A 26,784-nucleotide genomic window follows, 5' to 3' on the forward strand; every position below is an offset into this window, starting at 1 on the left:
ATGTGAAGGTGGGGGGTAGCCTTGGCTGCAGTGACCATGAGTTGGTAGAGTTCAGGATCCAGCGAGAAGGTGGCAGGGCTGTAAGTAGCCTTGCAGCTGTGGAGTTCAGGAGGGCCAACTTTAGCCTCTTCAGAGACCTCCTGGGAAGAATCCCATGGGCTAGAGCTCTAGAAGGAAGGGGGCCCAAGAGAGCTGGTTAGTTTTCAAGCGGCACTTCCTCCACGCCCAGCAGCAGTGCATCCCTGTGTGTAAGAAGTCAGGCAGAGGGGGCAGGAGACCTGCGTGGATGAGCCGGGAGCTTGTGGCAATGCTCAAGCAGAAGAAGGAGTTGTACAGAATGTGGAAAAAAGATCAAGCCCCCTGGGAGAAATACAGGAACGTAGTCAGGGAATGCAGAGATGCAACAAGGAAAGCTAAGGCGTGTGTGGAACGCAATCTGGCAAGAGACGTTAAAAATAACAAGAAAAACTTCTTCAAACATATTAACAGCAAAAGGAAGATCAGGGAAAACGTGGGTCCGCTGGCGGACGGGATGGGCACCCTGGTTACAAATAACACAGAAAAAGCAGAGTTGCTGAATGCCTTCTTTGCTTCGGTGTTTACCAAGGGCAGCCCTTTAGAGCCCCAGGCCCTAGAGACAAGAGAAGAAGCTGGTGGAGAGGAAGACTTGCCCTGGGTAGAGGAAGATTGGGTCAGAGAGCACCTAAGAAACTCGATACTCACAAATCCATGGGCCCTGATGGGATGCACCCCAGAGTGCTGCGTGAGCTGGCAGATGTCATAGCTAAGCCGCTCTCCATCATCTTTGAAAGATCCTGGAGAACGGGGGAGGTGCCGGAAGACTGGAAGAAGGCCAATGTCACGCCAGTCTTCAAAAAAGGCAAGAAGCAGGACCCAGGCAACTACAGGCCAGTGAGCCTCACCTCCATCCCCAGAAAAGTGATGGAACGGCTCATACTGGCCGTTGTCTTCGGGCACATGGAGGACAAGAAGGTGCTCAAGAGTAGTCAGCATGGATTCACCAAGGGGAAATCTTGCTTGACTAACCTGATAGCCTTCTATGATGAAATGACCGGCTGGATAGATGAGGGGAGAGCGGGGGATGTCATCTATCTCGACTTCACCAAGGCTTTTAACACCGTCCCTCACAACATCCTCCTGGGCAAGCTCTGGAAGTGTGGGATAGATGAGTGCACAGTGAGGTGGATTAGGAACTGGCTGGATGGCAGAGCTCAGAGGGTGGTGATCAGTGGTGCAGAGTCTAGGTGGAGGCCTGTGGTTAGCAGGATCCCCCAGGGGTCAGTCCTTGGTCCAGTCCTGTTCAATTTATTCATCAATGACCTGGATGAAGGCACAGAGTGCTCCCTCAGCAAGTTTGCTGATGATATGAAACTGGGAGCAGTGGCTGATACCCTAGAGGGCTGTGCTGCCATCCAGAGGGACCTGGACAGACTGGACAACTGGGCGGTGAAAAACCTCATGCAATTCAACAAGGCCAAGTGCAAGGTCCTGCACCTGGGGAGGAATAACCCCAGACACCAGTACAGGCTGGGGACTGACCTTCTGGAGAGCAGCTCTGCAGAGAGGGACCTGGGTGTCATGGTGGATGACGAGTTGACCATGAGGCAGCAGTGTGCCCTCGTGGCCGAGAAAGCCAATGGGATCCTGGGGTGCACTAAGAAGAGCGTCTCCAGCAGATCGAGGGAGGTGATCCTGCCCCTCTCCTCAGCCCTGGTGAGGCCACATCTGGAGTATTGTGTCCAGTTCTGGGCTCCACAGTACAAGAGGGATGTGGAGTTGCTGGAGAGAGTCCAGTGCAGGGCCACAAGGATGATCAGGGGCCTGGAACATCTGCACTATGAGGAGAGACTGAGGGAGCTGGGCCTGTTCAGCCTGGAGAAAAGAAGGCTGAGAGGGGACCTGATCAGTGTCTACAGTACCTCAAGGGAGGCAGTGAGGAGGATGGTGCTGGCCTCTTTTCACTGGTGGCATGATAGAACTAGAACTGATAGAACTGATAGAACTAGATAGAACTAGAGGAAATGGCCGGAAAAAGCATCAAAAGTTCCATGGGAACTTAAGGAAATTTTTTTTTAACAGTGAGGGTGACAGAGCACTGGAACAGGCTGCCCAGAGAGGTTGTGGAGTCTCCTTCTCTGGAGATCTTCAAAACCTGCTTGGACGCAGTCCTGTGCCACGTGCTGTAGGTGACCCTGTGTGTGCAGCGGGGTTGGACTAGATGACCTCTAGAGGTCCCTTCCAACCTTAAGTGTTCTATGAATCCATTACCCTACTATATTTTTTAATTCTGTAAAGAACTCATGAAGTGGAAGTGTTTGGAAAAAAATGGGATAAAAAAACCCTAAAGAATTAAAATCAGAGAAGAAAATTTGCCTTATAAATAAAAAACATGGCAAACCACACTGACATATAATAGGGAAAGGGGAAAGGACTAGCAGGCAATCATTCTTTTTTTTTTTTTTTTAAATTAGAGCACCCAAAGGACTACTCCAAATCGTGCTTACCTACACTAGCCCCTAGGAGGCTATTTTGTAGTCACAGAAGAAGGAAGCAAACGAGCTATAGACCTGTTCTCTCCCCAAGAACACACTTCTTCTACCATTGTCCAAAAAAGAGGCAATATAAAGCTTGCTGCACCATGTCTATATTTCCAGGGGTCTCTGCACACCTAAGTTAACTATATTTAATCACATTAACGTCATATATAATTTTACAGTACCAAAGTGGCATGGGAAACAGCCTTGGAATGTCTCACGATGCCCTTCAGAGGAATATGGCATGTCCATTTGCACTAATAAAGCAATAACTATGAATCCCTTTAGTGCAGCTTAAATAAAAATAAAACTTGTTTTGATGCTGTTCCTATGAACAGAAACAGCTAGCTGTTTGGGGATGGTGAAGAAATCTTGGCAAGGGGATTAATGTCTTGGGAATCTTGCTATCTCTCATCTAGACCATGAATCCTGAGCCAGAAGAAAAGGCAGGTGGAATATTGTTCCAGAGTCACCCAGAATCAGACAGCTTACCCTACGTTTTCAATTTCCTAAGAGCGGGCAAGGATAGACTTCTTTTAAAATATCTCCCTATCTCTTATTTCCTTATTTCTTTCTATCCTGCTGTATAGGCATGCTTTTTATGGAAGCTGAGACTCAACACTGTGTTACAGATTTGCTCACAAGGACATAATATTCCCTTTAAGAGATACTTCTGGCTAGATGTAACAAGACGAAATATCGAAAAAAAAAGTATTTGTAAAAGTCTGTGCTGACACAAGACTTTAAGAATATCCAGCACAAGGATACACAAGAGGTTATGAGTAATTGTGCTACATTCGGCAAACAGGATTATCAACAGTGAGATTTTAAGAGACAAGGTGATCAGGCAGTTCACAGGAAAAGAGATGACTATCTGCGGAAAGACTATTAACACGTAGAAGAGTGGAAGTTTCCAAGACTTGTCTGGACAGAGTCCCAAGCAATGTGGTTCAGTGTTGAGCCCGATGTGAACAAGGGGATGGGCTGGATGACCTTCTGGGTCCACCAACCAGCCTAAATGATCCCATGATTAAATCCTGTCTGGGATTTCAACTCTGTAGGGCAGAGTGTTTAGATGACAGGGCCTGTGAAATCTCTTCCTTTAAACAAAACACAGATCTCTTTAGAACAACTCCATCAGATCACAACATCCTAAACAATTCAGAAGTGTTTTCACAATTCACTGACTTTTCCTCTAGCCAATACAGGCTTAAACCTTGCATAAGGATTCTGGTGCATAGACAAGTGTCCTGACTTGATGACATTTCTCCCTGCTGGGGAGGCTTTAAATATGTTACCCAATTCTGGGTTTCTCCTTCACCCAAGCAATCTGGAGAATTAGGCTTTAACTTGTATAGTACATAATCACTAACCAGTACATACTAAATATATGTGAGTGGTATTTTCTATATTCATATGGAAACAGCAATAAAAAAATCCAAGCAGTGTTTCACATCTAAAACTGTAGATCATTTTATGACTGCAATGGCAGCAAAAAGACCATATAGGCTCACCTTACCCATAAGAATAAAAACAAGCTATTTTTGCACATTTGGGCAGGTATTCTGCATATTAAGATGAGAAATAGTACTAGTGTGGTCATGCAATACTGTATTACTGTCTTACGGGAAGAAACTGTGAAGCAAAATTACAGCTCTTAAGTGTTAGAGGACAATTTACACACTTTTAAGCACTAAGGCTTACATTATGGCTTGGATTTCCAGAGAAATTGAGTGAAATTCATCACAATACAAGCTACAAAGCATTGTAGAATTGGATCTTGTTAAACCCTGTAACAGCGCTCAAGTGTTATTTTTATTGTCACATTTTATAAACAGATGAAGCACACAAAACTTATTAATTTTCCTGAGATGACATGTTAAGGCACAGGAGAGTCTGGGACAAAACTCCTGACTGAACTAGAATCACTGAATAATCCCTTTGGCCTTGATAGAAGACAGTTATATCAAGATTTGAATATCTATCTCCCTTAGACATCTTTGAAAGGTCATACTTAAATATAGATGCATGCACTTAAATAAATGCTGCTTGTTTTTTGCTCTTGCATATAAAGCTATCTCCATATAAGATAATCTTTTAATTGCCTATTATGGGAATAAAAACACATTTTCTAGCAGCTAGAGTGTGTAGTTACAGACCCTAGGAAAAGCTCTAAACACTGTAACATAAATTTAAGAAAGTGTCCTGTGTTCAGTTTGATTTACCAGATCAAATCTTTCTTTATTCAAATTAGCATCAACTTTACATAAGAAAGAGACTTCATCCATCATGAGTCTAATATTCTATTGTCTTGAACCTTCAGTTTCATCTACAACTGCACACAAAATGAGGATAAGATACTAGCAAAAGCAAATGATAATAAGGCACATTCATTTTAAAAAGATGTAGGTGGCAACACAGAGTGCAAATCAAAGGTCTTAAAACTGGATGAAGAATGTACAGAACTTCAAGCATTAACAATCTTAGATTCACAACTTCCTGCAAGAAAGCAGAAGAGCCATAAAACTAGTGTAATTCTCTAAGTAATATTCTCAGAAGCAAATTGGGACTGCCATTGATTAAGAATATCTAAAATTCTTCAACTACCATGACTGTTTAATACTAATTAACAGGTAATTTTTTTCACACTCCATTTGCAGTAACATCTTCTGTTTGAAGTGTTGTAAGATGCTGTGTTTGTCCAATGTTAATTTCCTTTTTTGACGGGTCTACACTGTGATGAATTCTGTTTCTTTTATGACTTCAGGAAAACTGGCTTATAGATATTATTAAATTTCCTGGTCTTAAGCACAGTGAGAAATGGTGATATTAAGCGGTTGATAATCACTAGCTCTGGCTCTTTACATTGTTATGGTGTCATTATGGAAGAAAGATTGACTTTGACTTCTATGAAGAAGTCAGATTAAGCATAAATATCAATATTTTATCGTTCCATTGATGTGATTCTTTATAAATATGTTGGCACACTTGGTGAATCAGAATTTGTTCACAGAATTTGTTCATTTGTTCTGCCAGAAAAACATGAGGGAAGAAAGGATATTTATAATCAGTGTAAGACCTATAACTGCAATCTTACAACTTAAATCAGATAATTATTTAGGATTTACATTTTTGAATACAGATTAAAAGGGCAGCTCTTCTCAAAATTAGGTGCATCAGGAAACTATTCACCCTTTTTAACTGAGATCCTGTAGCAACAGAGGCGCTACCTAATTTGAATCCAAAGCGTAAAGAAAGTCTTCCCATCTTGGGATCCACTGCAGTATGAACAAAGGAGTAGCACACATTGAAACAACTGACACCAAATCTTGCTCTGTCATGTTCAAGGTTTCTGTCAGTATGGTTTAGTTGCATCTTCCTGCTATCCTTCATCTAGTATAAAATTTTGAATCCTCAGATTTTCTTTTTAGACCAATTTTCTTTAATTGAGTCAAAGATCATTTTAGGCCACAGAGCTGAAAGGGATATTAGGAAATTATTCAGAAAATATGAATTTCATGCTCTGGGATGGGAATGTGAAAAATGTGCTCATTATAAAACCCCCCTTGGAAAGTATTCTTCTATGAGAAAGAGTAAATCATAAACACTTATTCTCCCCACAGGAAAGATTAATTGAGATGACTGAAAAACATAAACATAAAACCCCAAAGAGTTTGTGAATTAGCTCGATACATGCTCCACTTCAACACACCAGCAATACTTTTTATGGTACCTCCTTTCTTCTACACTCAAAAAAATCATGCATAGATTTCCTCTTTAAATCTCAAAATCTTTGAGATTTTGCACTGCTTTTTCTGAAGCAGGGCGATCTACTCAGCAGCTATGAAGGCTGCATCTCTGTTTCTGGAGTCCCTCATGGGCTGCACGGATACAATGAGAGGAGGTTGAGTTCACAAGCAGGAAGAAGGGGGCAGCCCAATGCAGCCTGGGCCCCTTCTCCCATATGAATGTGTATGATAAGGAAACAAGTAGCAGAGTGTATGCAGGTCCTGCTTGTCTTTAAGGGCTCTTCGATCTGCTTACATGACTGCTCCTCCTGTGCCCTAAGAAAAGCATGGTGAGCTGCATGGAATCGTCCCTTGGGCTGAGTTAGACTTTTGAGCCATCAGCTGAACAACACTGCTAATTAACAACAACAGCAACAGCAAAATAGCGCTCAATCACATAAATTCAAATCTTACATCAGCTTAAGTGTTTACCATGGATTACAAAATACACTGATAAATATGGGCAGATATGAAAATCAGAATTGGGAAAGACCACCAGAACATCATTTTCCTCTCTAAAGAATGCATACAACAATCTCAACCTACTTTTCAACAAGGCAACTTAATGCATAAAGGCCTAGTTTCAGAAAAACAAGGTGAAAACAAAGATTTTCTGTTTAAAAGGGGAGCTTCCACAAATCTAATCCTGAATCCTCGTTAAGCGGAACTTTCTCGGACATCAGCAGTATGACCAAATGAATAAGGAATGAGGACTGAGGAAACACTGACAATACTTCTTTTGCAGTCTCCTTTACCGTCTCCTTCAGATTCTCTTTCAACTCACTGATCCTTTGCACGCTTTGAAACAAACAATGAATAACAACTACTTAAGAAAAAAATGTTCAGCACTGAAGGAACAGTCCGTGGACATGAAATCCATTCCTCATTTCTCTCTCCATTCAACTTTGCATGAAGACAGTAACACAGTAAACAAGCCTCCTCCTCAACACACTTCAAGTCACTCTTCCCACACACAGCTGCCACTATCATGCATATTTCAAAGCTTCCATCTGGGCTTGACAACTGTACCTTCCTTTCTTCCAGCTAAAGAAATACACGTCCTACTCAAACATGCATGGACGATATCATGCTGATTATTTCAGAGAAGAAACTGCCACCGGTGTTCCACAACTAGGTCATGTGGGTGGAAGCCCCCATGTTAACCTACATGTTAACCATGTAGTTAGAGCTACCACACATCCATTTTTCCCTCTTTTCCAACTAGAGATCATCTCCAGGCAGAACGTGAGGATTTGTGGTACTTGTTCAGGGTATTGAATGTCTGATTTTTCTAGATAAATATCCACGGCTCACATAGGGGTTAACTTCACAGTATATATCCCAGTAGGTTCAATATTTCCCAGAAATTTCTGATTTGTGCTGCATGTGCTACACAGTGCAGGTACACCTACTTCTGTCCACAAATATGCCAAAACTCTGTGGCATCTGAGGACTTCGAGGATATTCTAAATTTGGCAGACATAGGGATCAGCTCTCTGATCTGATGCAGGGTCATCCTCTTCCTTCCAACATCACTGCCCTGCATCAGAAACCACCCACTCTCAACACCTATGGTGGCTTTCTACATGATGCCACCTAAGCTGCTGCTTCTATTCCTTCCTCCTTTGTCAAACATGCCTAGCCAGACCTATGGTGCAAACGAGCACCCTATTTCTTGCCTTCTCTTGCTCTGCAGCGGCGGCGGAGTTGAGGACAGGGTCCATAGCAAGACTGGGAAGGAGTGAAGCCAAGACAGGATATGGTTCTTGTCTTGGAGAGTAGAAGTAAGCGGGGATGTAATGGGAGTCAGTGTGGATCCAAGTTGCTTCTACCCTGCCAAGGAGGACGAGCTGTGGCTAAGAGCGTATCCCCTCACGGCAGTCACTGTCGCTGTCCCTCCGGCAAATATCCACACACTTCCCATCCCTCTGTGGGCAGCAGTAGCAGCAAGAGAGTCACTGTGTCAGACTGGACAGACCTGAGGTTATGTTTGATTTTCTGGACAGTCCTGTTTGAACAGTCAACCTCAACTCCATCCCCACACCATCCTGCCCAAAACCTCATCCTGCCCAAAACCCCAAAGGCTGAATGGGAGTAATCCCTTGGCATATGGCTCACAAATTATCTGTGGACCACCTAAGATGGGGCATGTTTTAATATGTAGGTTATGTGACACAGCTAGCTCTATGAAGGGGTTTTAATGACTACTTATCCAGCAAACTTCAGTGGCTTGCATGCAGCTGGTTTAGCATAGGGCACTCTGTAGAGAGATATTGGGAAGCTTAGTTAGTTAATACTTCCCAAGTGCTTTGAGATCTCACAGCAAAAGGTGAACCAGTACTACAAAGCAATTGTACTCCGAGCAAGACACTTGCTACCAGGATGTGTTAGTTTCATCTGAACGAAGTGCTCCCTGTACGCGTGCTTTGCTTCTTTCTTGGAAGTTGGAACTAATAAAACTATATGAAAATAAGTATCTGAAAAATGAATGGACAAGGTCGGTTATTTGGAATAGGCACTTTCTACTTATTTACACTATTTACCTATGCTTTCCTTCAAGAAGATCACTAAGAAGGAAAACTGCAAAAGATACCCTAGTAGAAACATATTTTCAGGCCACAGCACTCGTTATAGGCGCTAAGGAGTAGATGTAGCCTAGATCCTTTGCCACCTTATAGGCACCAACCACCTTCCTATTTTAACAGCATTTCCAACAAACTGAAATCTGGCTTAATTTCTATAACCTAATCATTCAGGTTTTAAAAATTTTCTCTTATATTTGCAGCGCTTTGGAGGTCACGCAGGCATTTTATGCAGACTGCTGTTACACTTAATCAATTCAGCAGTTTCCTGCAATAAATCAGGAGACATTACATTAATAAAGGATGGGGCTGTTCCAGGTTTGATTCACAGTGCTGAATCCTCATCTACCCGGCTTAAAAGAGTCCTTTAAAAAAGGTCAGCTTTCTTTACAGAATTCTGAATATCATGGATATGTTTTTCTTTTTCTAACACGAGCCTCATATAGAAAATACACATTCAAGGCCAGCATCCTGAAGTGTGTGGAGGGTGCAGATCAGAGTAGGCTGGAGCGCCGGAGAAGCAGGGCTAGCAACACGACCAGGCCTCCCTCGGGACACCGGCTGGGACACCGTGCAAGTAAGCGCCTCGTGCCACTGCTTTAGCTCCGCGCTTCTTCGTCTGGCAAAGTATCTGGAACTCTGTGTAGCCATACTCATCGAGGACAAGATTCAAACATGGAAAAATCCCACGTTTGCGAGGGATGGATTGGTCAAAAGTAGGTTGCACTTATAGCATGTTACTATTCTTTGGTTATGTCTTCAAAATACTTACTAATTCCTGTAGACAGGATGTAGTTAATGGAAAAAAAAATAGAAGAAAAAGAAAAAAAAGAAAAATGATTTGACAGTTCATGTTTTCAAGTTTCTGACTTGTTATAGAATCTTCTCTTTGCTTTCACTTTTATATTTCAAATGAAAATTTGCTTTCACTATCTCTCAGGACAGATAAAATTCCTGTGAAATACGGATAACTACGGATGTTTTGCAATTTTCAAGATTACGTTGCTCCCATGACAGTGGTCTTGCCCTTGATAAAGAAAAATAAAGCAGGTTTTCAATGAAAACAGCTGACAAAATATTTCTGCATAACAATTTCCCACTTCCTTTGTAATGTAGGTTTTATCCAAGTATTTTATTAAATTTATCAAGTGTTTCATTTTTGTTTGGTCAGTTCAACTACACTGAAACCAGGAATTTTAATTTTTTTCTATTTTTTTTCCCATGAGGTATTGTGAGACTGTTTCTTGCAATTTTGAGCAAATTTGTAATTTTTATACTATCACCCCAGAAGAGATGAAAAAACAACAACTCAGGGTCTCAAGCAAGGTGCTAAAAGTCTCTTATTTCTAATCCACATGCAGTTCAGTCTGGGTGCTGGGTACCACACACAGCTGGAAGTCTGAACAAAACTCCTGTGCAAACGAAGGAGAAGGGTATGGCTAGCAGAGAAGGAGCATCTCCCCTCTGGCTGCCAGACATAATGCCAAAATACCTCTGCAGACTGCAGCCTTACAAGACCCACACGTTTTCCGTGATGCTCTATCACCAGGCGACTGAAAGCACTGGTTGCAGCGGTGTGAGACACCTACCAAACCCCGTGGCAGTGCCAAAGAGCATCTCAGGCCAGCTGCAGGATGGATCCACCTCGTACCTGCGTACTGCCCTCTGACGCGCCTGCATCCTGCTCAGCCCGCATGGGGCCAGGGAGAAGGTGCTGTTCGTGTTTACGAGAGTGAACAGTGTTTCTGCCTGTCTTGATGTGCACGGCCAGCCACGTACACACGCGCGCTGGCTCCATGTGCTTGGGTGCCCACACAGCGGGCCCACGCTCTATCTTCTGGCTGAACCTCGGACCCGGAGCTGCAGCAGGTTCATCTCTACCAGGCTACTGGATTCAGCAACCCCTCACAAGAGCGGAAATGTTTCCAGGTTGGTCTGAGCAGAAAGTTGCCACTAAGAAATGCAGATTTTCCCTTCCTCTGCTTCTATATCCTGATTCACAACAGGTATGCACCTGATGCACACACCTGCATGCACTCTCAAGCCACCCGCACATGCAAGGTCTTCTTAAGTATGTTCACGTGAAAAAAGAAAGCTTCTTCTACTAACAGCAGCAACAATCAGCAAGGTAATAATGAGGAAATATTTTGAAATATATTTGTTTGCCTCACTAACACAGGCTATTTCCATCCTTATAATGACAAGTAGGAGATCAGTTTACTTATTATGAATTACAAATACAACTAAAATAATTTCAGTATCTCATTAAAAATATATAACTCGTAAAAAAGAGAAGACAGAAAATGTTTGAATAAATAGTGATTGCCAATTATCCCATACAGCAATTGAAACATCAATTTCTATCAAACATCTGTTTCTGAGTTGGAAAAATTATCATTAAAAAATGCATGGCAGACTAAAAAAAGTAACAGGATTTTAAAGCCATAATAAACATTACATTCTTGATCCATTATGCTGAGCACTTACGAGTGTTTCTTCCTGTAGTCCAGATGGTGAAAAATTCACTCAAAACTAGAAAGCAAAACCAATATTCATTTGTAATAATACGATTCCAAAAGTTGCTTCTTTGAAGCTATCACTAGACCGAAACCAAGCTTTTCTGAAGAGGGACAACTGGTTCTTCATTCAGGCTACATGATAATTTAAAAAGACATTATAATGAAACCATATTCAGGTATTTGGTACAGGTCAGGTATTTGTTTTGGGCAGGGTGAGGGTGCAGAGGTCAAAATGAAACAGTGAATGAACAGTGAGAAAAAGCAAGATGTGCTGGTGGGAAAAGAGTCTAAGGAGTAGAGTGGTAATAACACTCGGAAACACTAGGCAGAAAGAGAGAAGCTTTTGGAAGAAGATTGGTTGTGCAACTGGATCTGGGATACACTGATAAAAGATCAAGGAGATGGTGCTGGGTAAGAAGAGGTTAGAAGAAATGGGGGTGTTGGGAGGGGATATTGTACCAGTTGCTATAAGCAAAAAAGAACAGATGCCTGTAACTGAGAAGCCTGACCGAGTGATACGGGCAAGAGTGGACAAGGACAAAGCAGGAACATTTTCAGTCACATAGGTCATAGTAGATACCCAGAGTCAGTCCCTGCACACTCTGAAAGAAGAATCATAAACATGATTATGTTTATGTTGCAGGTTGAATTTTCGAATCAAGATATTCAGATCAAATCTGGCTCAAATCCCAAGAGTAACAGGAGGCTCTCCCATTCTTTTCTAAAACACCTCTACATAAAATAAATCTTGTGATTGCAATCTAATCTCATCATTAACGGGGAACAAAACAACTTTTAATTCATTTGACAGTATCAATTTCATAGCTTTTGCCTTAGACCATGAGAAAATTAACCTGAAATGCCATAGGACTAATAACATAGAATATCATCCCTGAAAATTTAGAAGTGCACAGCTTCTGAAATTAGGTTGACATGGAAGTCAAGGAGATTTTAATATTATCTTCTAGAATCATATTTGTAGAATTAGAAACCATCATTAGCTTCTTAATAAATACAGGAATATCCCTTTATAGCCATTGTAGGTCATGAGATAGTTGACCTTAAAGCCCTCTGCTCCCTCTTGTTAGCTGGAGTTCTTCGACATTCAAAAGCTTAACAGTATCTTGTACCTCAAACCACCATAATTTCTAACTATGGTTCATTAATCAGCCAGATGGACTCATTTCAACAGTAACCGGCCATTTCACCCTAGATGTGCACAGTGTGTGGAGAGACAACAGAACGGACTTTATGAAAGCAGTTTAATATTTTCATATGATGTGTAGCACGAGTAAACAATTACATCAAATCTACACCACGATGCATATGCAAAATCCCTCAATCCCCTTCAGGCCTCCCGAATGCCAGTTTAAAAGCACAGTGCTGTGCCCCAATTGTACAAGGTACAGGGTTTCCTCATGATTCACGCATTCCCCAGAGTTGCCCTGGAAAGCACAGGAATGCGGCTAATTGCGGCTAACACACATGCAGATTTTCAGTTCTTGGAACACAGCTATAACAAGTAAATTGAGGTCAGGGAAGTTTTCACAGTACAGAGTTTCAACGTGAGAGCTGAAGTCAACAGAAAACGGGGAGCTCTGCATCTGTCAGCACACATGGCTTCCAGGCAAGGGCGACGCTTTGCAAGTGCCCTGCATGGTGCACAAGGGTGCTGAGCTCGATCGCAGCGCGCAGGGACGCAGCACCGCGCCACGTACGCGTGCGTGCGAGGGTGCCCGTGGGAGGCCGTGCGGAGGGAAGAAATGGAGCACAGGGCCATAGAGGGAATGTGCGAGGGAGATCACACATGCAGGTTTTGACAAGAAACACCGGCTACTTCTGATTTCCACATCTGATCCTCACATCACCCTCACAGCTGCCAATCAAATCCTCAAATAACAGCTTGATGCTACACCAGCTTCTTCAGTGTGATGCGCTCTCTTACCTACTTGTTCCAGGTACGAGGTCTTCCTATGGGCTCTTCCTTTTCTCTCCCATTCTCTCTGCTTAACTCCTTCAGAGGGCTGAGCTGGAACAAGTAGCTGGGCATAAAAAGTCCAATCTTCTCCAGAGCAAAGTGTCCTATGAAAGTACCTCAGCATCACAGAGATGCTTGGCTGAATGTTAGTTGTATAAAACGCTTCTACCACTTCAGCCATCAACTCTCCAAGTGCCTCACAGAGAAAACATCCCTTCTGCATTCAGACATTTTATCAACTTATAAAATAGTATTAAAAGACAGCATTTTTCCCTTCCTCTTGCATCTGAACAAGTGCATTTAAGAGCATATGCCACCTGTGCTCTGCACGTGGAACTCCTGCTGCCACCTGATTCTAGTAATAATAGCAATAAGTAAAAAATAGTTATTTATTATTATGTGGTGCCACGCCAGAAGGCTTAAAGACACCTGATAAAGTATATGCAAATGGAGCATACGCACACACACTCAAAAAGCTGAAGTAAATTCACGCTCAGGTTCGAAAAAGAAAAAAAAAAGTTTAAAAATAAAGATTTTAACAACAGACAAATGCAACATTCCTCGAGATTGACAAGTAAGGTTTAGTTCATTTAAGCTGTTTCAATTAAACGAACTAAGGCACCCTCCCCATCCTCATCACCACTACCTTTTTGCCCACTCAGATATGGTTTACTTGCACCTTGCTTGGCAAGGTAAGTTAGCAAGTAATCACCACAAGATTTATCCTTTTATCCACTCGCACCTTCTGCTCAAGTTCATCCTTACCAGGACACTCAGCATTAAGCTGGTAAAATCCAGCAGTAGCACTTTGTCTTACGCTATACCGCAGCGTGTCCTCCAACAGCTCAAAACTAACATGACAGATACTGGCAAAAATACCTGAGCTATCCCAGTTGCATAGATTTCAGTGGAGATGATATAATTGTACCCTTCGGCAAATGTTTTTATGGAAAATCCTACTGTAAACAGGATGCTTGCAAGGACAGTGGCAAGACAAGATATTCAGGGAAAAAAGCATCAGCCATTCAAATGTTTGTTTCAAACTCCAGAGGGTAAATTGCACGGATTGACCTAAGTTGCCAGAAGTCTTCAAATAAATGAAAAGCAGGTTCTAATTTCCTCCCAGCAGTTCACACAAGCTTAACTTCTTTCTAGGCAGCAGCATCTCTACATTTTGCAGTATACTGCCAGAAAACCCCAAACAAATCAACAGACAATGCCAAATATTTGTGAAGAGAGTGTAATGTCAGGGTTTTGTTACGTAATTTCATGGAGTTTTTCCATTTAGGTCTTTAAATAACTTTATGTCATTTTGTCGTATTGTGGCATGTTAGCATATTTCGATTTTCATTAAACCTGTAGTAAAATAATATTACTGAGGTTACTACAGTTTTAAAGTTCCAGACTTTAACTTTTATCATTTCAGTGGTTCTCTACATTCAGATATAAAGATTGTGGGTTTTTTTTCTTTCTTTCTTTGTTTTTTTTACCAGCTTAAAGATAAAACAAACACCCACGCGGACTTCTACCCTACAGTTTTTCTATATATCCTCAAGTTGTTGTAGCTGCAAAGATTCCAGCAATTTTTTAAAATCTAATTTAAAACACTATGTTTGAAATTTTCTATCCTAGTTAAGGATTTAATAGGCTATATACATCTTTAGTAGAACTTAAGAAGGACCATCTCACAAAATGTATTTCTTGTATAAGCTTACATGGCTTCATTGATATAACAAAAATACAGTTATAATGTCAAAAATACATCAGTTGGTATTTTATTGTGGGCTTACATTCATAACAAATCAGGGAAACTCAACACCTCCATTTTGATTTCCACACAGGAATTCCCTGAGAAACACTAGATGTGTTGTCACTGCTTAAACAGCCATCTAAAGTACAGCAATGATGTTATGAGCTTTGCCACATGAGGGCTTATAAGAATAATTTAGTTATCCTTGATACCAAAACAAAATTATAAAGAAAATCCTCCCAATGTAATGCAATGTATATAAGACTATTATCAAAAGGCAATACAAAATTCACTTGAAGTTCTCATTTGAAACTGTCCTGGCAAAACTCTACAGATTTGTCATTGTTTCGTAATACAGCTCTATTACCTAGGTTATGAAATAACATCACTGCTGTTAGTTATATCCATAATAGTAGTAGGCAATCCCAATTTGTTCTCTCCTTAGCCAAGCCTGCTGCCACCCAAACATGACCTGACAGCCTTACTTTTCCTCCAAATTCCCCAATTAAAGGTTCAATATTTTAAAGCCCAATTGTAAAATAAAAAACATGCTAATGTGGAATGTGGAAATGGGACTCTTCAATGTAATGCTCAAACCCCCACTCAATCTGTAACAGCATTTCAAAAAGCAAGTGGAAAACAAGGTCTATGAATGAGAAATGGCGATACTATTACATTTTTATTAGTGCATTGACAGCAATAATACATAACCATTTCTCTGACATATTTACAGCCTGAGAAGGAAAAAGGAAACTCTGAAACATATACTTATTAAAAGGCTCTCTTACATATATCATTCCCTTCCTCTCAAATGCATTAAACACAATTAAGAAACCTCACCTTGTTACTCTTCAAAAAGCAATCTCTTAGTCTCGTTCTCTGTAGACTGATAAAAACACTGGTGATTGCATTCTCTGTTACTGTAGAGAACACTGAGATATTTAGAAGTGGTGATGAATTACCTCTGGGAGTAATAAATAATAATATTTTACACTTCTGTAACCGTTTTGTACAAAAGCAATAAAATACTTGATAAAGGCACTCACAGTTACCCTGTGACTACCAGGGTAAATTTACAGATGATGAAATAGAAAAGCACAGAGTGAAATTAATTTCAGCAACAGAAAACTGGTAAAAGTGTCCTGTAATTACATTCTACAGACTGTGGAGCCCACTTTCGCTTGTGTCGCCTGGGTTACGGTAAGTTTAACCTGCACTCTTTGCAATGAAGCGTGTTCAACTTCTGACACCAAGTCGGTGGCACAGTTTGGAAGAAGAGAAACCACCTCTTGATCTCCAGACACCAGCTAGGAACTGTGCAAGTTCAGGAACCTCATGTGGAAGAAACTAAGAGTTTACAGAAACCAATCACAAATGACAGACAATCACCAATGTAAGACAATACCACACAAACTAGATATGAAGTATTTATATATGAGAAAAGAATTTACGAAGTATTTGATTATCTGGTTAATGATTGACCAAGAAAATCAATGTTAGTTTTAAAATTCAGCCTTACCTTGAAGAGGTAAAGAGCAAAATCTGTCTTTTATTACTATAATTTAATTAGTATTAGTGGCAAGACAGTGGATGTAATCATTATTATTATTAATAGCACTAAGCATTATTATTAATACTAAGGCATTGTGATTTTATAAGGTAACGAATACATCTATTGCTAATACGAAGATTATGTTATTTTATATCACGGAATAACTAAATTGGCTGTTTGCAATTAGGGTGCCTTATTGACCTTTACTTAAGAAAACAAAACAAAACAATTTAATCTCTACTCTGTAACTTCTGGCCTCTGAAATTTTCTGATCCTCTTAATTCCTATCAAGATTAAACTGAACTTGGACATAGCCCATCTATAATTTTTATCCCCGCTTTAAGTTGCTGCATTTTTTCTTATCTAGAAAATGTATCTTGTATAACTTAACTAATTCACTAATAAGTTAAACAACAGGTATACAAACTCAAGTTTCTACTCCTATTCTTACTAGTATACCTCTCTCAAGCTTTCCAAAGGAAAAAAAGCTTACTAATTTAAATTTATTTAAATCAAACTAAATCTAAATCTAATTTTCTGCACATACTAGCAAAAATGAGCCTTAGAACAGAGATGATACTTGCTTTTTGCAGAAGCCAGTTTGCCAGGCCATGCATTTAAGTAACTACAGGCAAACAGACGCTTTACTTTTTTAAAGAATAACAGAAGTATGAGACCAGACAAGTTTGTATATAAGTAAAACTAATGCCTCTCTAGCTTTGGCTGCCCTGAACCAGAAGGTATGAAGACCTGTGTTAACTCTGTTACTCAAAGTAGGACTGTTAACAAGCTATAACACTTGAAACTCCTTCTAAAATCCTAGCCCTGTTTTGTGTCTCTGCAAATGACCTGTCCAGTACCTCAGACGGCCCTTAAAAGTCAAAAAAAAGTTCTAACTGTATTTTATGACTGTATTTATATGTATATGCACTAGCATCTTGTTTTATTCTAGCATTGTTTAAGGAATAAAGTTTTCATAGAAATTGCACAATGAAAAATACAAGCTATTTAGACCACGGTACCCTTTGTTAAGGAGATATATCCTCTTCCTTTGGACCATCCAGGTTCCACTTCATCCCAGAATAGAAATTCTGTCTTTTTTTTTTTTAGCCTCCTCTCTTCACAACAGTACAGTAACGAAGAGAATTGGAAATCTATTTTAGACAAGCTGGTGCAAAGGATTCCAGAACAAATGTATGTCACCCAGTTATCTTTAATTTTGCTACTTTGAGTGCTTGCAGAGCTGAACAGACAGTGGAACAAGTCAGGAAGTACCCCTAAGTCCTAAAAGACTTTGTGTGGCTGACCTGTTGCAAAGAATCCTTTCATAACGTCATCATTTTCATTCTAACCCATCATTTCCTACAAGGCTCAACGATAAATTCGTGGGTTGTGGTGCAGGGATCAGTGCAGCAGTCCAGGATGGAAGCACCAAAACCTGTAGGTGAAGAATCTGAGTCTAACAATGGCAGCTACACACAAGGGTTTACACAGATCTTCTGAAATAGCCTCACTCTGATTCTTTGCCTTTTTCATGGGAACTAACTTTGAAGCTTGTTGTTGTTACAAAGCATCTCGAATATTCAGTTCAATAGTTTGACTTGTTTGGTCTACTGGCTGATCTTGGAAGCAACTGGTCACCAGTTTCCACCTCGTTTGCTACTCTATAAAATGAAGACAAGAATGCTACTGTTTCTAAAGAATTTGGAAGTGGAGAAATGCTATGTTAGCAACAACATCACTAGTGTAGTGACAAAACATATTTCCAATACAGCCTTCATCTCTTCATAAATACAGATGCCTCTATCAACATGGGTATTTTAGGGAGTGTGGCTACCACATTCATAACTGCAAAGAAACTGAGTCAGTTCATAACAGCAGTTAACAGTGATCAGTAACGCTTATTCTCCTCTTTGCTCCAAAGACAGGAGACATTAAGCATGAACATTGACAGCTAAGTAAACATTACTTAAGGATGAACATGTACTATATTGTAGGGAAACAGAAGAGCAGAGGCCCCTTCTAAACCTGAGATCCAGGGTATTTCAACAACCTTCCCACCAATCCTGGAGTGCAAATAACCTAGTGGCCAATCCTGGAGCAGGGAACTCCTTAACCTTCTACAGGTGTCCTCTATCTCCCCACATCTCTATCTTCACCAGGTGACCTTTATTAACCTTTCATATATTATTGTATAATCATGGATAGACAGGAAAAGCAGATAAATGCAAGCTTTGAGAAGCAGCGAGCCAGAGCCTTCTCTAAAAGATTTAAAAGCATTTATCCTCTTTCCAAACAACACAGCATTGCCATGCTATACTATATAGAATCTTGTAGTCTTTAGCTTTGCACTGAACAAATTCCTCTTAATGCTCAAACGCTATAAACAGGCTAGACCTATATATCAACTCTTCATATTAGTACATTTTTTGAACATTTTGCTCTGTCTTGTGTTTTACTTTAAAGGAGTTGTAGAGTTTTTACTTTACATGAATTTAGACTAGTTTTTCATAATCTGATTCAAAATTATGCTACATGCAAATAACTAAATAGCACTTCTGCAAAGCCAGCTATCTAAATCTCTGAGGCACTTACTGATGCTGAGCATGAAATGTCCCATTTCAACTGGATACATGGAAAAAAAAACCCAAACTAGCTTTCACGTTCAATTCATAAACTCGATTTTACAAAAACTGGTAGCATTTTCTGGAAACTGCAATCACTTCTATGTGCTTCTGTGATGTCAAAGATGAAATCTCTACTTGTGGAGGTACAATCTGTAGCAGAAACACGTCTGCCAAGATGTTGGCATTGCTGATATTTTGTCTAGACAGCCTTTGAATCTGACTGACACAGGAACATGGCACATGGCTGAGGAAACCGAAACTTATGGACGAGCTTTTTAAAACATAGTTAGCATACAGGATTTTGGAAGTGTGCCTAACATCCTCCACCATTCCTCCTGGAATCCCCCTCAGGAATCTAACAGAATTTTGTTTCTTGAAGTCTCTCGGTTGTCCTGGGGGACAAAAAGAGAGATATCTGCGTAGGTAAGATGTTACCTGAGGTATGTGGACATAATTAAATACTGTTAACAGGTGGAAAGAGCAGTCTCCTGGTAGGTAGCAGGAAAGGCATTCAAGCAGTTGTGTCCACCATTCGGAAGGAATCAAGGCTATTAGGAATTAGCAACCTTTTGTCAACTATCAGGCTTGACACATGACATCTGTGGGCTAAAGGACAGAAGTGACTAATTGCAATCAGTAATTTTTCTAGTCTTTATTTTAGCAAACATGACACATTTACTTGGCCCTCAGGACCATGCCAGAAGTAGTCTGAACCATGTGCATGCTTTAGTTGGAAAATCCACACAAACTTGTCATAGGCAGCAGGCTGTAATTTCTTGGGAAATAATATGATGCACTGTCAAATGTCACTTTCAACACATGACAAACAGTAGTTCGCTGAATACTCCAGAGACTATCAGAACTATAAAAACAGAGAAAAAGTTGAAACAAGGTTGATGGCTTTTGGCTTTGCTTGGTTCACATCCAACTCAAATGGCACCAAAGTCAACAGTTCTGCCTTTAAATTAATGGGATTTGACTCTAACTTGTATCAATCAGTACCAGCTGATTGATGCTGATGGTACTGCTCAGCAGCCCCCACTGCAAAAAAAAGGGAAAAAAACCACCTTAGTCATTAGACCGCACTCCAGAAAAAAAGCAAAACCTTAAGCCACCCTTTCACAAGGGCAGTAAAAGCACCCATTATGGCTAAAGATCCTCACAGGTCCAGCCACTATTTGGCACTCAGTAAAAAGTGTCTTGGTTAAATAAATAAATAAATAAGAACTTGTTTCTTTTCTCAAAACAAAACAAAACCAACAAAACAACAACAAAAAAAGAAAAACAGAACTTATATAGAAATTTGCATCCCTCACCTACTAGGTTAAGTGCTGGAGTTTGGTTTCCAAATTCACTAACTTGACCTAATGCCTGGGTATCATGTGCGCAGGCTGTTTGTAGAGCAACACTTGTTAAACTGGAAGGGGGTGCTGGGAAAGGCGTTATTGCCAGGGAACTGCGAAATGGAGACTTCTTTTTACAGATTTCTGTAACTCAGTAGGAACTATAGAGCGTGCTGCCCAATTCCAATGTGGGTTCATTAAAAATAAATAAAAATAAACGAAGCCCTGCTTTGGCCTGCGTGCTAAGTGAAAGGTGCTACCTTATCTCCGAACCACAAGGCAACTCCGCTCCCGAGGCGGCAAGGCCATGGACTTGGGGGCAGCGAGGGCCTACGGGCCTCCCACACCAAGAGGGTTCACGATTTGGACCCTTGAGAAGAGCGGAGGAAGGAAACACCTGTGCTTCAACGCGTGGCTGGAGGCCCTTGGCACCAGGGCCGGCTGGATGCACCAGGCTGAGTCGCTCCGGAGGCTTCAAGCCGCTCTCGCGCCAGCACCTGCTGGAGAAGGGCTCCCACGGCGGCCAGGCCGGCAGCAGGACACGCTCCCTGCCTCCACTGCGAGGCGGCAGCCAAAGCCTGGGCGCAGCCCCAGCTCCCGGCGCTTCCCAGGAACAAACGCGGCTGCAGTCCGGCAGCCGCGGGGGAAGGATGGCAGGCGCCCCTTCCCCGCCGCGGCCGTGGCGCCCGGCTCCCTTCCCTTGCCCTTCCCTTTTCCCTTCCCCTTGCCCTTCCCCTCCGGGCGGCGCGGGGGTCACAACATGTCGCCGTCCCCCTCGCGGCGCTGCCGTCGAGCGCCGGGGGGGCGCGAGCGGCCGGGCCCGCCCCCGCGGCGGCCTGGCGCGGGGGGTCTTACCAGGTCTATGAAGGTCAGGAATTTCCAGCTGCCTCCATAGGTCTGATGCGCGGGCATGTCAATGGCCTTGTAATTGCACAGGATGGAGCAGTAGGAGAGCAGGATGGCGGCGCGCAGCACCTGGCACGGCACGAGCGCCATGTTGCGCGCTGCGCGCGGGCGGCGCCGGGCTCCGAGGCGGCTCTGCGGGGCGCGAGGTGCCGCCGCGGGCGGCTGCGGGCACGGGCGCTGCGCGGCGGGGCCGCGCGTCCCGGCGCGCTCCCGAGCGCCGTGCCCGGCCGAGGGGAACGGGCAGGGGGGGCTGGGCGGGCGGGAAGGAGCGTGTTCGTGAACTTGTGTGGCCCGAGAGCCCTTGTGGACACCCGCGCGCCGCTTCGAACGGGAGCCAACAACAAAACTGCGGCGGGGCCCCCCGCGCCGCCAGTCACCGCACGGGGCCGCGGGACCCGCCCGCCGCGGCCGCCCCCGCAGGGCACCGCGGCCGTCCCGGGGCGCGGGGCGGGGCCCGCGCGCCGCGTCAGCGCGGAGCCCGGCGGCGTCAGCTGCGCGCGGGGTCACCGCGGCGGGCGGCGGGCGGCGGGGAGGGGAGGGTCCGGCCCGGCCCGGCCCGGCCCGGCCCGGCCCGGCCCTGCGTGCCGGGCTGCGGCCCCGGCGGGTGGCGGGGAGGGCCCAGTCCTGCGTGCCGGGCTGCGGCCCCGGCGGGTTGCGGCCCGCGGGGCGTGCGGAGGGCGGTCCGGGGCCCGTTCGTGTGCGCCTCTGCGGAGCGCTCGTGTCCGTCGCGTCTCCTGTTCTGTTTTCCTTCACCTCATGAACACGCGGTACCTAGAGGCGCCTCCTGATGCCCGCCAGCGCCTCGAGTCAGGGGCCTCCTTATCCCAGCATGAAAATGTTGAACCAGTTTCTGCGCTGTTGCTGGTTGTGACCAACCTCTGTCACCCTGCCCAGTGCCCAGAAGGGCCTTGGGAAGGTTCATGCCCTCAGCCCTGACTCAGCGTGGCTTCCTCCTCCCTGAGACGGCACAAAACACCCTTGCCAGCAGAAGGGGCTCCACATGGTCACGGGAAGGACTTGAATTTCAGTGCCTGGCATCTTCTGGGGTGTCCTTCGGACCACATCCTATTCCATTATTTCCAGTAAAGTGGAAGGCAGCGTTTAGATAAGGGAGCACTGTGCAGTTTCAGCGATTGGTATCAATACCATTCCTTGTCTAGTGGGAATGAATGACAGCTTTTTCTGACAGATTTGACCACTGAAGGAGTCTCTGATGTTAGGTGCCGTTAAGGGGTTCTTGCGCTCAGACTTCTTCACCCTGAAAAGGAAAGGCTCTTAAAGTGTTTAACTTGAGAGACAGTTTAATTACTTTGCCCTCTGGAAAAAATAATATTACAGAAAGAAAAACACTAAGTAGCAGTGATATCAGGACTTGAATTAGACAATTGAACAGTAAGTTGCTTTATCAATTCTGCTACTGGGAGGCAAAAAGAATCAATGATTCTGCAATATGTTCTGCAATATGCCTATTTTCATTACATCGAGTCAAGACCTCTTGATCATGTATCTATAGTGTTCAGGTTCTGAAAAAAAAATGAAGAATTGCTTAGGGGAACATGTGCCAGCACCTATCCTAAAACGTGTTAGCATACTCTAAGTTGTCTGCTTGTGAAGAGGAGTCGTATGTCAGGTATGCCCAAAGAATCCACTAGGAGCATGGAGCGTGAGTTTCCTGCTAGACTGTTAGGCTGTCTTACCTATCAGTTTACAGCCACAGCAAGCACATGAGGCAATCAGAGTCTTCTGTTGTCTGTGGTATGTATTTTAGTCTTTCGGACTGAAAAGAGTCCAGTTTCGTTGAAGGCTTAGGGTTCAGTGTAATTGCCATCAGGATAAAATGTTATGGTCTACAGTGCATAGACCAGACAAATAAGATTAGCAAAGTGCCCCAACACAAGTGGATCTATAGAGTAGAGCAGTAGGGACCTGATGCCTGTGCTGTATGTATTGCTAGGGGCCTTATCGCAGGCTAGTTCTTACCTGAACCTGTGGACGGAAAACTCACTAATGTCTGGAGTGCATTAAGTGAACATGGACCTCAAATCCACCTGCTGCTTTGCTTTCATCCAAGCAGAGGCCAGCTTGCATTCTGAGGCCATGTCGTGATACAAATCAAAGCACAACAGTATGAAAGCAGATGATCAACACGTTGAAGTCTGAAGTGCATTTGTTGATCTGAACTATAATGCTGGCTTAGCAGCATGACTGCTAACAAGCACATACATGTACCTGCTCATGTCTTGCAATCAGCCTACAGCATTGAGTTTTTAGGTTGTCTAACTCGTAGGCAGTTTATGTCCTCTGCTGTTCTAACCTCAGCCTCCTGCTCCTATTCAGGGGAACTCACTCCTGGGTCTCCTCTGTGCTGCTGACATGGCATCACAGACATTAATACACACTGACCATCACTTGCTAATTGCCATTCCCTGTTATCCTTTTAGTCACATGCAGGTGAACACTTCCAGGGTTTCAGCTTCCTTAAAACCGTTAAAAAAGTGGAAAACCACCCAATTAGAGAGCTCCATTTTGACTGATACTTCAATTCTACTAGTACTATCCACTCTTCCAGAGAGACCTCAGTAAAGCTTGCAGAAAATCCTATCCTCATATGAAGAAAAATGTTCACCCAGCCTTGTAGGCCAAGAAATTTTAAGTGAAGCGGAATGTGTAAACACTTTTGTTCCCCCCTTTTTTTTTCTTTCAGGCAAGAAAATCTCAAGGCAGCCTAGCTTACATGCCAGGCTCAGCCAAGCTTCTTTCTGCTCAGACTCCTCTTTGTTTAGCATTTCTAGACCGTTGAAAGGAAACTTAACTCCTTTGTGGGTGGGTCCTTTGTGCCTGTGTCCTTTTTAAAGGAATATCTGTTGAATCTCTGGACAGTATTATAATGAGGGTTAATTAGATTGTAGGCTGCCATTATCCCTTATGTGCCACAGTGGAGTTTATACTCCCCAGCTATTGAAAAGCAGGCAGCTCTTTTGTGACTGTGCAGTGGGTTTGTTTCTCCTGTGGGATTTGGTCTTAAATTTTTCCAGCAAAGTAAAAATGAGTAATTTTGCTAATTTACTCTTTATTTGGCTATATGATTTCAACTGCATGATTGCAACTTTTCTTTACTTTGTAAATTTTTTTTCATTTCAGGCTTTTGATCAAATCCTTATGTAGCAAGATAGACTGTATTTAATATATGATATTCAAGGCTAACCTGTGATTTTTCGGGTCCTGACGTTTAAATATTTGCATATATGTAAATTGTGCAAACCCTCAACTGAATTTTCATAAGTCACATACTCTAAGTTTATTTCAAACTGCGAGAGCGAGTATGACCTATATTAATAGGTCATACTTACCATAAAGTGGAGATGGAACGAGGTTTAGAAAGGAAAGAGTGTGAGCAGCACTGATAGGTCTGGGGTGGGCGAGGTTGAGAAATGCTGTCTACTGCAGGCAGGAGGAAGCGAGATGCCTGCACATGTCAGAGGACTGGATGGAAAAAAAGAGAGTGTATAGGTGGGTTTCCCACCCAGTAATTATAAATTAGTAAAGCATAGCCTTTTTGCTGTTTTGCCACTTAGAACAGTGTAACAATTTTGAGTTCAAGTTTTAATTTTTTTGATGCACGCTAGCAGGTGAGAACACTTAAGATGTTTTTTTTTTTTTTTTTTTTAAAGAAATACACTTGATCTTCTGGTCGGCAATGCATTTTCTGAATGTCAAAGAATAATTGGGTGAATGGTCTTTGAGAGGTGTTTTGGGACCTGAACAAGGAGATCCCTTTTCCTAAGCAGTGGTTTAAATGGAAACGAGTTGTTCATAAGGAATTTTGCTGCCAGAAGCTGCCTCCAAAGAATAATACGTAATAATACACACTTGAACTCAGAGGAAATTGGTGAATACTGCCTTGTCGCAGTGTGTTCACGATTATGCGGTTTCTAATATCTGAGGTAGGGTATGCCAGCTGTGCCAAGATAAGTGTACTTGGATGTGTGAGGCTGTGACTTTGATTCTACCTGAGCAGATATGCAAAAATTAAGCTTTCTTTGCAGTGGATTTAGGTGTAATAATTTGAAGCATTCTAAATCAAAAACCCACAGACAAGTACTGAAGAAATGCTTACCTATGCCCAAGGCAGAAGAGCTTTTAGAAGTGTTCTTAAATGTGTGTTTTTTATTTAGGCATACAATATATATAGTTTTGCAGTCTCATGAACTGTCAGCTGAAAGTAGTAGATGGCCACATACGTCAGAGGAGGATTCAACACAGAATCTTCGGTAAAGGCAGTTGTTTATCTGTTGTAACTGGGCCCATTGTTGATACCAGCACTGGCCTTTATGCAAGTTTTGATACAGTCCCAATAAATTTTCTTAAATGAGGAAATTAACTTTGCACGGATACAAAGGATAAAAGTGGAAGAATGGAGAAAAAAAAGAAAATGAAAGTGAAATAGCCATCCTTATGCCAGGTCTAAAGACCGGCGTGCTTAGTAATACTTTTTGCAGCTATATCTATGATGACTAATTTTATTATTGCCAAATTAATTTTAAATTTAGGCATAAGATTTAGAGTGAAGTTATTAACTGAAAATCTTTAGCACTGAATGCTCTATGGTATATATCCACATATTGAACAATGGGAGTAGAGCAGGGCTAGAAACAGGAGATATGTGAAACAATTGAAATGCCTTGGAAATATCCTCCATTCATCCTTTGTGAAAGCTAAACTTTACATTGGTCTGAAAGAAAGTCTATGAACTTTCTTGCTGTAATGGAGAAATGTGCAGATAAAATCCGCTACATTCAGCCTTCTTGGTAAGTTAGCATTTCCAACACTGAAGTTTTTATATAGCAAAAGTCTTACTGTGCAAACCAGGAGTTGTGAATATGTAAGTAAGGCAGAAAGTGGATAAGCAGCTTGACTTTTCTTCAGTTTAGGTCAGATATATTGTATGCAGTAAAGCTGATCAACTGTAAAGGTTTTTATTTCTTCATTTCATATGCTTTCTAATGATTACCAAGGTCAGTATTAGAGCAAGAAAGGGAGTTAACAGACCTCTGAGGTGCTCTGAGGAAGAGCAGGACTGATCAGGAGTATTTTATCCTTTCACAGATAACGGAAGCCTCTCTAAACCAATGCAAATGTTCATCTGTTGCAGGATACATGCATGAACTATCATGAACATAGCAT

The 26,784-nt window shown here is 42.4% G+C and overlaps 1 protein-coding gene across 1 annotated transcript in view; it reads right to left on the reverse strand.

The window, feature by feature from the left end:
- AIG1 (androgen induced 1) overlaps nt 1-21,713 on the reverse strand; it is a 123,798-nt gene extending 102,085 nt beyond the window's left edge. Inside the window, exon 1 of the mRNA XM_088522781.1 lies at nt 21,550-21,713. Coding sequence (XP_088378907.1) covers nt 21,550-21,690 — 141 coding nt within the window. The 5' untranslated portion in view covers nt 21,691-21,713. The remainder of the gene's footprint in view (nt 1-21,549) is intronic.
- Between the last annotated feature and the right edge of the window lie 5,071 nt (nt 21,714-26,784).

The sequence above is a fragment of the Tinamus guttatus genome, unplaced genomic scaffold (genome assembly GCF_059628265.1).
Source record: "Tinamus guttatus ecotype Peru unplaced genomic scaffold, ASM5962826v1 Tinamus_guttatus_pri_ptg000164l, whole genome shotgun sequence".
NCBI classification, from domain to species: Eukaryota; Metazoa; Chordata; class Aves; order Tinamiformes; family Tinamidae; genus Tinamus; species Tinamus guttatus.